This window comes from Pelodiscus sinensis, chromosome 22, assembly GCF_052426305.1.
Source record: "Pelodiscus sinensis isolate ZL-2025 chromosome 22, ASM5242630v1, whole genome shotgun sequence".
NCBI classification, from domain to species: domain Eukaryota; kingdom Metazoa; phylum Chordata; order Testudines; family Trionychidae; genus Pelodiscus; species Pelodiscus sinensis.
Window position 1 is genome coordinate 6,276,165 of NC_143073.1, and position 13,140 is coordinate 6,289,304.

The window sequence follows — 13,140 nt, forward strand, 5'->3', positions numbered from 1 at the left end:
AGCAAACAGAGATATGAGTGTTCCCAGGCACTGCTCCTGTAGAATTCATCTAGGCAGGGCATGTCTTAGAGGGCTCCCTCCAATCAGTGTTCCCTGTAAGTTGAGTGCTTGGGTGGCCGCCCAGGAGAGGTTAAGGTGCTGCCCAGCTGATTAGCCGAGCACGCACAGCCAGCAGCATTCGTTTCTACTGCTGGTGCATATCTGCCCATGCCTCTGGGCACATAACAAATTTTATTCTGCCAATGAATGGAAAAAATTAGGGAGTACACTGGCTCCCACCTGTTAGAATTTAAAGTGAGGAATCTATTACAAGTGGAATAATGTCTGGGAAGTGACATAAAGATTTAAAACTGTTGACTGGACCCTTGACCCTGTTTTTCATTTTTTGTTCCACACAAACCTGTGTCCAGTGGCCCCTCCTGCAAGGCTGGGGGAAGGGCTTTTAGAAGTGGGTGGTGTTGCACCCACCCACCCTCCCTGTATTTCAAATAGAGACTAGATTAGGGCAAATTCATACTGAGAATTATCTCTTAATGGATTACCTGTCCCAAAGTGGCATTTTGGGCACCTTCCAGTGATGTGAATTAGCCAGGCCTCATCTTGGCCATTCTGCTGAGCTCCTTTGGATGGGTTTTGTATTCCCTGAATACTTCTGTAGTAAACCTATTGGAGTGTGTGTACTCCATCTGGTGGAGCCCATAGCCCTGCAGCCCTATTAGCCTTAGTGGTGATTTGCATAGCTGAGTGGTGCGTTGAGAAGATACCTGTTAGGTTTGAACCACAAGAGAAAAATCAGCAAAGAATCTGAAAGCAGAAAAGAAGAAATTCCATCTGGCCTTTGGTTTTTCGTAAGTGAGCATCAGAGACAGAAGCCAGCCTCAAGGGCAATATATGTCACCTCTCAAATAGGCATGCGATTCTCAAGAGAACAGTTACCAGTTACCAGCTTCAGGAATTGGTCCATAAACACTATTATGAAAATTCTCACCACACTGATTTCCAATGCTTAAATACTGAGACATGGAGACTCTGTTAAAAGCTGGTTAATTCATTATCTGGGGTGGGGGAGAAATGGTATAAAAAGTGAATTGGCCAGTTCACTGCCCAAATTGTGGTTTTCTTTCTCCATTTTGCCCATATCCTATCACCTTACACAAAACCTTCCCTTCACCTCCTAGTGACTAGAGAGCTGCTGTTTCACTTGCAGAGAACTGGCCAGACAGTTGCTGAAGGTCTTGAGGGGAGATGTTAGGGTTGGATCTTTTTGAGTAGAGTGGAAGGGCATGCAAGGCGTTTGTGCGCTGCTGAAGGGATTTTTAAAGTGAACTCAACTGGTGTTTAAATTGCTATGCCCAGATTGAAAGCTTGGCTGAACCGGAGCAATCCCGTCTGGGTGCTTTGCAGTTACAGTTTGGCGTGTAAGGAACTGACAGACAGATGATGAATTGGTTCCCGGTTTGCTACTTTTTCCCTTACAGCATAGAAAATGGAGGCATTTTCCCGTGGACAACATTACACAGTGTTACTGTTCCAGGAACCCGGCAGACACACAGAAGCCTCTGTGTTTGTGGGGAGGCGAGGACTAGAACTTGGTTTATCACCAAGAAGCAGAATTTGGTGTAAAGCTTATAACCTAGGACATGTACCATGTGCTTTTAAATGGAGCAAATTTGATCCTTCTGGAAACTAAGGATTCAGTGCAGTGGCCAGACATAGTGTGAACAGGGAGCGTGCAAGCTTCCCATTTCACTGTCCCGTTCTTTAGCCCCCTGTGTTATTCCACTTCCAAGCTCCACGCCAGGCAGATCACTACCTAGCTATAGGATACGAGTGAAAGAGGGTTGGAAACATGATTCTCCAGTGTAAGGAGAAGTCTTGCAGGGAAGCTGCAGCAGCTGTATCATTAGAGTCCTGCAAATCCATGGTTATCCACTTGATACCCACAGCACATTTTTGCAGATGTGGATACAGATTTTGTATCTATGCAGGGCTCTACATATCAGTGCTCTAGAAAGCTTTTAAAAAGGCTAGAATGAAATGAAGTCTTAAAAGAACTAGGACAATTGCAATGTGTGTTCTCAACTGGACAGAGGACAGCTCATACTTCCCTCACCTCCTTGTTCCCCCCCCCCCCCTCCTTCAGGGTTCTCTGCCATCATGTCGTGCAATGCTAGAAGGAATAAATATACGCTTTTGAGCATCTCAGGAGTTGTTTTGAAAAATCTCACTTTCAGGTGGTCACAGGCCAGCTATTCATATGACTAATGATGAAAACAAATTGATTTCCAATTCTGAGACCATGACCTGTACAGATCTTGGCAGCGAAGTGGGACTCAGAATTCTTTGGTTTTCCAAGAACTGTTGAAGGTTCTTGTTTGTATCTCGTGTGATGCCTTGTGAAATACTCCTTCTCTCACCTGCCAGTGCTTTCAGCATTGGAGATTCAGAGATTTGATGTGTGACTTTGGAGAGATAGTTGCTGGTGCATGATTTTCTCTTACACATCAATAAAAAGGTGTAAGCATGTTTGTCTTTGGCACATTCCTTTTTTTCTATGAAGCTAATGAAGGCAGAGTCCCATCGTTTGGTGCCTCTTTATCATCGGGGACATATTAGTCCTGCCTAGACATCTGCCAAATTGATAAGAGCCTGGTTTGTTGCTTCAGTTTTTTATTTATGCTGTCTGGGTGGTAAGGCTGATTCTGAGTCCCTTGCTTATCTCTGGATTTAACAGTCTCCTTTGTGAAGAAAAAACAACTTGACACGTGTAGTTTGTGAGACTAAGTGACCTTAAAGTTGGGGGCTGGCTGATGGTTGAATGGTGAAGACATTATCTTTAGATGTGCTAGATCTTTGAAAGATGCCCTGACGTGTTGGGTAAGCTCCTTTCTCTCCCTCCCCCACTCTAGATTTAGAGGGATAGCGGAGATAGTCTGTAACTGGAAAAACTTAAAAAACAACAAATAGTCTGTTAGTCTTTAAGGTGTTGCTAATCTAGATAGTTTTCCTTTCCTTTCCGATGTCAAATTCCTATCAGGGCACAGAAGCCAAATCCCATTTCCGGAATGACTTTGGGATGAAATCAGAGGGTGTGTGTGTGGCAAGGAAGTGAGTTGGACAACAGGGTGTTTCCAAAAGGTTTGAACCACTCTCCCTTGCACACTTGGCCGTTTCTGACAGCAGCAAGAGGCTCTGTTTAGTCAGAGGCTAAGCCTGATCTCTGATTGGAGGCGGTTTGTGTGCTCTAGATGAAGGTCTGTGGGTTAACGAAGGCCTCATGTAAAGGTCTTGTGTACTCTGAATCTAAATGTTGCAGCAAAGGCTGTGGATTTTTGTGGTCCTGTGATGCTGAATTCTGCAGCAGATTGGAAATTCAGCCACAGTTTTAATGCTATTTTGTGCGTATGTATGTGTGTACATACGAGGGATGTTAAATTGCAGTTAATCAGCGTATCGAGTAGTTGATGGAATTTCCATCGGCTACTCAATCAGTAGATGGGGGCACTCGCTAGCCCTGCTGCGGTTCTGCAGTAAGAGCCGGGCACGCAGCGGCCTCTGGGCTCTTGCTACATTTAAAATGCAGAGCCACAGAAACCCGATGCCGGCGTCAACCGGGACTGCTTAGTTTTGGCTCACGCTGGCCCTGGAATCTATGGCTGCGGCTCTGCATTTAAATGTAGTAAGAGCCGCTGGATGCTGCGGCTGTACCCACCCACCCCCTACACGGTGGAGACGGTGCTGCGGGGAACTGGCTTTTAAGCTGGCTCCTCCCAGCACTTGTTCCTGCTCTTCTCGAGTAGTCAACTTCTCCCTTATATCCCTAGTACATACCCATGGTGTGCTGAGTTACTGGCTATGAAAACAATTGATCTAATCAGCGATCTAATCTATTTCTTATTTGACGTTCAGTTCATGATACCTTCAAAGTTTCTTCATTGTAGAATATCAGGGTGCAAGTTGGACGCTGCGGCATCTAGGTTGTTCAGTTGGGGAGTTTGGAAAGAGAGGTAGGGCGCATCTTTCTACTTTTTGCAGGTAAAAGGCAGCTTCAATTTCAGCAACCCTCTTCCTTTTGCAAGCTTTTTCTCTGCCCCCACCCCGTCTCTTGCTGTGCCAAATAGTGATGATTGGGATTATTAGTTGGTGTATTTCTCTGGCCAAATGATTGGCTGTGACACAGGGAACAGTTTAAATGGCTGGCATCTTTTTTAACCTATCATTAAGCTTCAAGTCAGCACCCCATTGAGATGACTGAGGCAATCTACAACTCTCAGCTAATTTCAGGCTATCTACAGACTGGGGAAAGCAGCACTGCTTCTGTTTACATTTGGAAAGCTTTTTATTACCCTAGACAACTTTCCTGTGTTCTCTTCCTTCTGCATCCTGCTAGGTTTACAACGTTTACATGGCAGGCAGGCAGCTGTGTTCAAAGAGGTACCGGGAGTTCGCCATCCTCCACCAGAACCTGAAGCGGGAGTTTGCCAATTTCACCTTTCCACGCCTGCCGGGAAAATGGCCTTTCTCTTTATCAGAGCAGCAGTTGGATGCCAGACGCCGAGGGCTGGAGGAGTACCTAGAGAAAGGTAAAGAAGGGCAGCAGGTTAATGGGCAACAGGTTTAAAACAAATAAAAGGAAGCTCTTCTTCACACAGCGCACAGTCAACCTGTGGAACTCCTTGCCTGAGGAGGTTGTGAAGGCTAGGACTAGAACAGGATTTAAAAGAGAACTAGATAAATTCATGGAAGTTAAGTCCATTAATGGCTATTAGCCAGGATGGGTAAGGAATGGTGTCCCTAGCCTCTGTTTGTCAGAGGGTGGAGATGGATGGCAGGGGAGAGATGGCTTGATCATTTCCTGTTCGATTCACTCCCTCTGGGGCACCTGGCATTGGCCGCTGTCGGCAGACAGGATACTAGGCTGGATGGACCTTTGGTCTGACCCAGTCTGGCCATTCTTACGTTTTTATGGCCAAAAGCAGAAGCCTAGTGCGATGTTGAAGCTGTCAGATCCCAAGCAGGAGAAAGATAGTCTTACGGGGATGGCGGGGAAAGGCTCGTTTGAAACCAGATTGGATTTTCCAAGTGAAACACTGCAATAAAAGCCAAACTTTTATGACTCGTGTTATTGGCTTGTTGAGCGCTTATAGCAACAAAACGGTTTTTAATGCATGATGGGCCATTATTTATAGTGTTGTGTTGCTTGCTGGTAAACAGGGATGTTGAATAGAGCAGAGAGAAGAGAGAGATGGGAAAACTTCTTATTGTGGAGAGAGTAGTTCTTCTTATCTTTTTCTTAGGGAAACCCACCCAGACTGCAGAAACTTGACCCTGCCACTCCTGTATGTTCTAGAGCAGTGTTCCTCAACTTTTTTTTTATGAAGTACCCCTTTAAAAAAAAAAGTTTTAAGTACCCCCAGTACCCACAGTTTTCTCACACACAATTTTTTCTACCATTGCAACACATTTGTTTATTGTAGCCGGGCGGGGAGTGAAATTTGTGGGTGTAAAAAGTACAAAAATAATAAAGCACTGTAAAATTTAAAACAAAAATTCAGTTTTCTCCAAATTTCAGTTGTGTTGCCGTTACCCCCCTGACTTCTCTCGAGTATCCCTAAGGGAACTCCTACCACTGGTTGAGAACACGGGTCTAGAGCAGGGGTGGGCAGACCAGGGTTAGCCCCTGGCAGGCCACCAGCACTTTATTTACCTGTTGTGACGTAGTGGGGGTACTTGCTGGGCTGTGGTGACCCCTGCTGTCTGGAGCAAGACCCAGCAGGGAAAACCTCGCTAGGCAGAGGTGAGGCCAAACTGGTTGAACCAGTGGCCAGACACCCCCCATGGAGAGGAACAAAGGAAGGTGGAATGCGGCCCTGACTGTGGGGGCAGGGCTGCATGGGAATTTAGTTGGTTGGTGGCTGTCTGTGAGGATGGATGAGACAGCCTAGGGAGAGGAGCTGGAGTTTTAGGGGCCCAGTCTCCCCCATCTCAAGGGGGCCTGAGGCATCCTAGCCCAGTTCCTGTAACCAGATTACATCTGTGCTGCGCTGTGCTGGAGGAGCAATAAACCACCCTCAATTCCACTGGCTGGTACAGTCTGTTTGTGCCATTTCGGGGTGCAGGAGACGGGGAACCCCCAACGTGCCGTCACACCTGTGCATCCTCGGGTGTGGCCGCTTGCGGCTGCCATTAGCCATAGATCGCCATTGCTGGCCAACAAGTGCTGCAAGCAGCCGTACCTGCGAATGCGCAGGTAAATGAAGTGCTGGTGGGCTGCCAGGGGCTAACCTTGGCAACCCGCCTCTGGCTTATTGCCTTCCCATTCTAGAGAATGGGAGCATTTCTCTGTGGTGGAGTCTCCTATGGCTCCAGTTGCTTATGCTGACTGGGTAGCAAAGCTGCCTCTAAATCCCCTTCCTTATCTGTGGACCTCAGAAGTATTGCTAGAAAGACCATGCCCCACATGTGCTGATCAAGGCATTTTAAATGAAGCTCAGTAGGAAGGCATTTTCACCCCCTGTTATAGCCCTGTACTTTGCTTGCCTCGAAGCAGCAGGGATTGGCTGTTGCTGGGTGAGATGAACCATGTGCATGTGTGCGTGCTTGCTTGCACAAGTGCTTGTGCCAGGTGCCAGTTTGGGAAGCCAGAGTAGAGCGGGCACAGCATGGGTATGAGCACAGCAAGCTTCCCCCACACATGGCTGATATCTCAGCCCTGCTTCCTTCCCATGGCCCATTATTCCTTTCTTGAAGGACTTAACAGGGCTCTCCTCAGCCGTGTCTGTTGGCGTTATGGCCTCTTTCCCTGGGGGCTGGGCCTACGTATCGCTTCATTTCACACAGGCCACCGAACAGTGACTGCAAGTTCCCTTCCCTTTCCCCTAGCCTCCATTCAAACCAAGCCCCTGGAGGTGAAGACTCTTGAACCCAGTTCTAGGGTTGACCCACTAATCCCGCATTCTCTTTGTCCTGCAGTATGTTCGATACGAGTCATTGGGGAGAGCGACATCATGCAGGAGTTCTTATCGGAATCAGACGAGGTAAGTGGGTCAGCTGGAGGCTATGCTGATGTGCTAATCGGGTGCTGCTTTTCTTGGCGTGTTCTGTTTCAAAACTGTTGGGTTGTAACAAACTAACCCCTGCCTAGGTGAAAGATGGAAAAGGAGAGCCAGTTTGCTGGTTGCGTAGCTGTGTGTTGTCACCCGGGTACCCAAAGAAAATTATGGCCAAAAAATAGTTACCTGATGTATCTTTAATCCTAGAAAACTGCATGACTGGCCACTAGGCATCATCATAATGGGGGCAAAAGGCTTGTTAGAGGGTACCATATGCCTGTTATCTCTTTCTGCTATTGATACAGCTATTCCAGGGGTTCACTGCAGTGAAGAACACCCCTGCTGCCCTTCTCATCAGTTCCCGGGATTCAGATCGCTACACTCTCTCAGCAGTGGGCCCTGGTCTTTTGTACCATGTCCCCTTGGCAAGCTGAAGAGCCCGATATAAGATCTGTTGAAGGGGTTTGCTGCTGGCTGCTTGTGTTTAATGTTTTATCTTGCAGCACGGCTGACTTCTGTGTGGCCCCCGGGAGCCTACTGAGTAGGTTTGCTTTTGTGTGTTACTTATATTTGACGCTGCAGCCTGTGGAAGCCAAGGCAATAGGTGTTATAAATGTTAATATTTTATTTGGGAATAATTTAGTTCTGATTGCAAAGCAGCAGTCATGAATTTCCATTTTCCCCTGAGCTGTTGCTTCCCCTCTCCTCACCAACTTCTTGTGGTAGGCAGAGCTGCTGTAACCAAGACCGTCTCTTCCTTCACTGGCACACTTCGAATGCACTGATTCACACAAGTGGAAAATCCTCCCCAGTCATGACCTGAAGTGGTTCATTCAAGTTCCTGCCTTGTGAAGCAACTGGACTCACGTCTTCTTCCCTCTCCCCTTCACCCCACGCGCCACCAGAAGTTGCCTCTGTTGCAATCAGAAATCAGTTTCTGTGGCTTGTAAAAGATTCATTTTGAAATGTGATTACAGTTAGAAAAGCAACTGAACAAAACTGGTCTCTTCCTGCTCAGCAAATCTGTATTTATTCATAGTGACATTTGAAGCCTTTGACTCCAGTGAACCCCACAACTTGAGAGAGCTGGAGTCTGTTCTGGCTCATGCAGTCCCAACAGAGCAGCTAACCGAGTTCTGTTCTTGTAGTACCATAGTTTCTCGTCAGTTACTTCTATGTGCATAGGTCAGAATTGGTGGTCTACAGAATCCTTAGAGAGGGATGATGGTGGACGCATGGTTAGAGTACTAGCCTGGGGTTTGGAAGACTCTGATTCAATTTCTTGGTCCACAGCAGTGTGGGATCTTGGGCAAATCACTTTGTGTGTCTTGGCCTCAGTTCTCTCTGTATCTGTATAATGGAGATAATAGGCCTGCCCTGCCTCACGGGATAACACATTACTGTTTGGAAGGGGTGCCAATGGTAATGAGGCCAGATAAAATGGACACTGATCGTGATGAGTGAACCAGAAATAGCCTGTTTTAATTCTCAGCTCCCAGTGCGAGCTTGCAGGGCTGGCCGTTAGAAAAATAAATCTTTTTGTAGACTTGGCCAACTTAATTTGAGCTCCTGGAGTGTGTATGCACAGTGTCTCTTCTAAATCACTTCTCTGAGGTGAAATAACTCCTTTTTAGGATTGCTGTATCTCCTGTGGTAACCACATCACTAATCAAGTGATTTCTGGTTGGACTCTGGATTGTGTTGTTTTCTCTTTTCCAGAATTACAATGGTGTGTCAGATGTGGAACTGAGAGTAGCACTACCGGACACTACTACAGTGACAGTCAGGGTAAAAAAGAATAGCACCACAGACCAGGTGTATCAGGTAAGGGGCATATTTGCATGAAGTTTTCTAGTTATCTGAGCTAGATTTATGTGGCTCAGACTTTAAACAAGACCCCTCCTGCTTGCTTTCTCATTGCTGTTCTCCATGGTGAGTGGGATCATTGGAATAATACCACAGAGAGGCAAGAACTGTAGAAAACCAACCTTACGTCTTGGTGATAGGGCATTTTCTTTGACGTTTTCTCTTGCAAGGGCAGAGTCGTCATTCCGTTAATTTCCACTGATAGTATCTTAAAAGCTGAAGCAGGATTTCTCTAATTATTAGACAAATTCTGTCCTATGACTGCAATGGCTGCGGGGAGTTAGCTCTCTGCAGGCAATGAGAGCTTGCAAACCCAACATGTGTTTCTTGTCTCAGCTGTCTAGTAGGGGGCAGTGACTCGAGTCTTAATAGGAGCTGTCTGCATTGGGGAAATCCTGACCAAGGGGGTTAGTATCTAGCCTTGTATTTTTGAACTAGTAGTTTTAAGGCAGGGGTGGGGAACCTTTTTTGGGTTGAGGGTCAGTGACGCACAGAAAAATCAGTCGGGGGTGCACACAAGTGAAAAGAAAAACAAACGAACAGAAACCCCCCCCACAAACCCCTCACTGATGTGGGTTCCCCGACTGAGAAGGAGAAAGACACTTTCCAAGTTCTCTTCATACACCAGAGCCCTAAGGGGGCCCAGGCTGGTAGATTTTGTGTGCTCCAGCTCTGCAGTGGAGCAGCAGCAGGGCCGGAGCACCAGCGTGGTCTGCCCAATGCTGGGCGGGGGGGACGGCCCCGAGCCTCGGGGGCCAGATCCCAGCAAGCCGTGTGCCACATCCGGCCCCTGGACCTTAGGTTCCCCACCCCGAGTTAAGGCCAGAACCCAGGGAGATCCTGACTCCTCTCAAATCCCATTGAAGTCATTGCAACCTCCCACACCATAGTGATCTTAAGCTGATTTACTGCTTCCTGAGTATGCCTAGAGCAGGCCTGGGCAAAATACCCTCCACAGGCCGGATTCAATCCACCAAGCCACCAGATCCGACCTGCAGACACAGCAGGGAGCCTCAGGCAGACTCCCTGCTTCCCTCTCCCCCCCGCCCCATGCTGCTGAGTAAAGCAGCCATAGCAGGGCTCTGTTTGAATAGCTGAGACACCTGGGAAGGGGAAAGAGGCTTCATGCACTGCACCTACTCCCAGCGCAGTCCCATTGGCCGGTTTCTGCCCAGTGGGAGCTGCCTATTGTCAACAGGCAGCTTGCCAAGCACCCCCCCCCAGGCTCCTAGATGTTCAAAAACCACATGGTCTCTGCAGCTAGTGCAGGGGCGGGGCAAGGAGGGAGTCTGCTTGAGAAGGCTGCTGGCTGGGAGTCAAGCAGGTAAGTCTCCCAGCCAGAACCTGCCTCTGGCACCCCAGTCCTTTGCTCCCTACTCCATGAAACCCAAATCCTTCGCCCCCCCCCGCCCCACTCTGCACCCATATTTCCTCCCAGATCCTGCACCCTAATCCCCTGCTCAAGGTCACAACCCAAACTCCTTCACCTCAGTCCCCAAACCCAGGTCACAACTGCCTTCTTCATCCAAATCCCTCCTAGATCCCACACTCTCTCCTGCACCCCAATCCCTTACTGCAAGCTCCCTTCTGCACTCAACCTCCATCCCAGACCCTGCACCTCCTCCATTAATATGGAAGTGTGCGACCATTGACCACTTCCCCAATTCTTGGAGTGCCCCCCTCTCCCGCCCCCCAGCATTTTGATGCTGCCAAGGGATCTATTTAAAGCTGGTTAACAAAATGCAGCCACCACTGCTGAAACTGAGGATGGTAGCTCAGAGAATGAATGGGGCGGGCGTACAGGGTCCGAAGGAAACCTGAACAAGTGAAGATGTTGCTATAGTTAACAAGCCAAAGGACTTTCCTGACAGCAAAATCTCCGGAGTTCTAGATTTATGCAATCTGTGCTTGCCGGATCAGATTCTGTGTGTATTAATGCATTTAGGCCACGGTCTATTGAATTGCATTCTTGTCTCGAGGTCCTTCTTACGCATGGCTCTGTTATCAGCATGCGTGGAAAAACTCCTAAGGGATGGGGGGAGGGTGTCTGTGCCTGGTGTATTAGGAACTGAAACTTGATGCATCGGAAGAAAAGATGACCTAATTGTCAGCTGTGGCAGGGCTTGAAATCTGGAGCAGTTGACAGAAGGAAAGAGCGAGAGACTCCAGGCTCTAGTTCAATAAGAAGTGTGACTGAACAGGAATAGCGTTAAAGATTTCCTTGGTGACTAATAGACTGGAACGGTGACTTGTAAATAACCAATGTGAGCTAGGCCAGCCCTGTCCCAGAAGAGTGCTGAACGCTATTTTGCTGATGCTGTTTTTCCATTTGGTTGCACTTTAGGCTGTGGCTGCTAAAGTAGGAATGGACAGCACTACAGCAAACTACTTTGCCTTGTTTGAAGTGATCAATCACTCCTTTGGTAAGTCTCTTAATCCTCCCGACCCAGCTAAAAGTTCAGCAGCAGCCGAGCCTGCCAGCATGCTCATTTAGCTCTTATCTGCACTCAAAATTCGGAGCCCCCAGGGGAAATCTGCCAGGCGTTGGAGACTCTGATAATGAGGCGCCTTCCGAGGTGGATAGGTTCTGCTTGACTTTCCCTTTTTTAAACGGTTCAAGGAGACTAAACTGTGAAAAATGAAGACATGGTTTAGTTTCAAGGATTCCAGTGTGCTTAAGGTGCTCTTTTATATTGCCCATAAGGGTGAAGGACTGAGAACTCTGATTGTATTTGATCTTTGCCTGTGCAAATCACTGGGGGGTTTAGAGGACACCATCCCTGCCAGCTAAAGCATATTGGATTTACCTGTGATTTTTTTTTTTTGGATCAGAAGCAGCAGTATTTTCACCCAGTTTCATACTGGATTTGCTGAAGTCCAGTAACTTACATTCACTTGTGGGGTGATCTCTGTTAGATTTTATATGATAGGCTTCGAGCCAAAGGGTCCTGATTCCTAGCCCTGTTCCCACAATCTGTAAGTTAACTTTCTTATAGAGCTGACGGCGTGCCCTAAATCCTTGTGTCTCACTGCTAATTGTGCAATATAGGCCAAGAGAGTACAAACTGTTCCTACTAGCTTTCGCTTTTCGCTTTGGAAAACATGTCTGGCTTGGCTTGCAGAGGCATTTTTAGATTTTTAAATAAAGCACTTCTAAAATATCCCTGACAAAGCAGACTCGATTGGCATGCAGTTCTTGATTCTGGAGCATCCAAGTTTATAGTGGCTCATCCCTGTCTCCTGTGAAGCAGCCTCAATCACAAAATTACCACTTGATACCACCGAGTTGACAGCTGCTTTCTCAGAGATACCTGGCGTTGAGAGGACAGGGCAGGATCCCAGGGCGTTTGCAGCTCTGTGTGCGGGGAGCCCAGGACTGGAATAGAAGAGCATGCTGCAGGACAAGATTGACATGTATTGGCAGAGCTGTGTAGGGGGCTCAGGTAGGAATATCCAGGGTGATGGAGTTCAGAACTGTGGTGGATTGGCAGAGTGTCACATGGCAAGTTTTCACGCTGCCTGATTGGAGCCAGTGCTATATAAGAGCTGGGTATTAATAAGTATTCGTTATTTGTACAAGTGCCATGTTTCTCAAACCATTGAAAAGTAAATGCTCTAGTTACCCTTCCTGGCTGGTGTGTTGGTAAAACTCACTCTGAATAGCCGCTCATTCTTTATATACTGTACTCACTCCATTTAGTTTCCCTGCAAACAACTGTGCTCCATGTGAGAGAGGTAGGAACACTGTCCTTGCACCAGATGCAGGGCTGGACAGTCAGGTGGGTTATCCTGGATCACACTGTTTTTCTCCCTCCTTGTTTAGCAGGATGGTTTTTCAGTACATTAGACTCTCAACAAAGGTGCGCTGCCTATTGTACCAGCCACCCAGAGCTGATATTGAATAGCTTGAAGGCAGCCTCTTCGTCACTGACCACTGCACCAGGCTTTGTTCTGGTTCTGGTGGCAGGCTGCCCAGATGGCGTGTAAGATTCCCCCTGTCGCTTGGGAGAGTCTTAACTCAGCCTCAGAGGGTGTGAAAATGTGCGGTGCTCTTCTGAAGCACTCGACAGTGGATCATAATAATCATTGTTCCATTGGATTCCATGTTATCCACCCCTGTAAGCCGAAGTGGGACTCTTCCGTGCATTGTTTTCTCCTGTGGCTTGAATGCCCTAATGCTCAGGCTAGAGATCTAAAATCTAAGGCTTTTGCAGGATGTGTT

General features: G+C 47.6%; 1 protein-coding gene across 4 annotated transcripts in view; it reads left to right on the forward strand.

Moving 5' to 3' along the window:
- Positions 1–13,140, forward strand: part of SNX27 (sorting nexin 27) — a 65,530-nt gene that overhangs the window by 31,278 nt on the left and 21,112 nt on the right. For all 4 annotated transcript variants that reach the window (XM_075908037.2, XM_075908038.2, XM_075908040.2 and 1 more), the window contains exons 3-6: positions 4,391–4,583; positions 6,973–7,037; positions 8,772–8,876; positions 11,263–11,341. In XM_075908037.2, the coding sequence (XP_075764152.2) occupies positions 4,391–4,583; positions 6,973–7,037; positions 8,772–8,876; positions 11,263–11,341 (442 nt within the window). The remainder of the gene's footprint in view (positions 1–4,390; positions 4,584–6,972; positions 7,038–8,771; positions 8,877–11,262; positions 11,342–13,140) is intronic.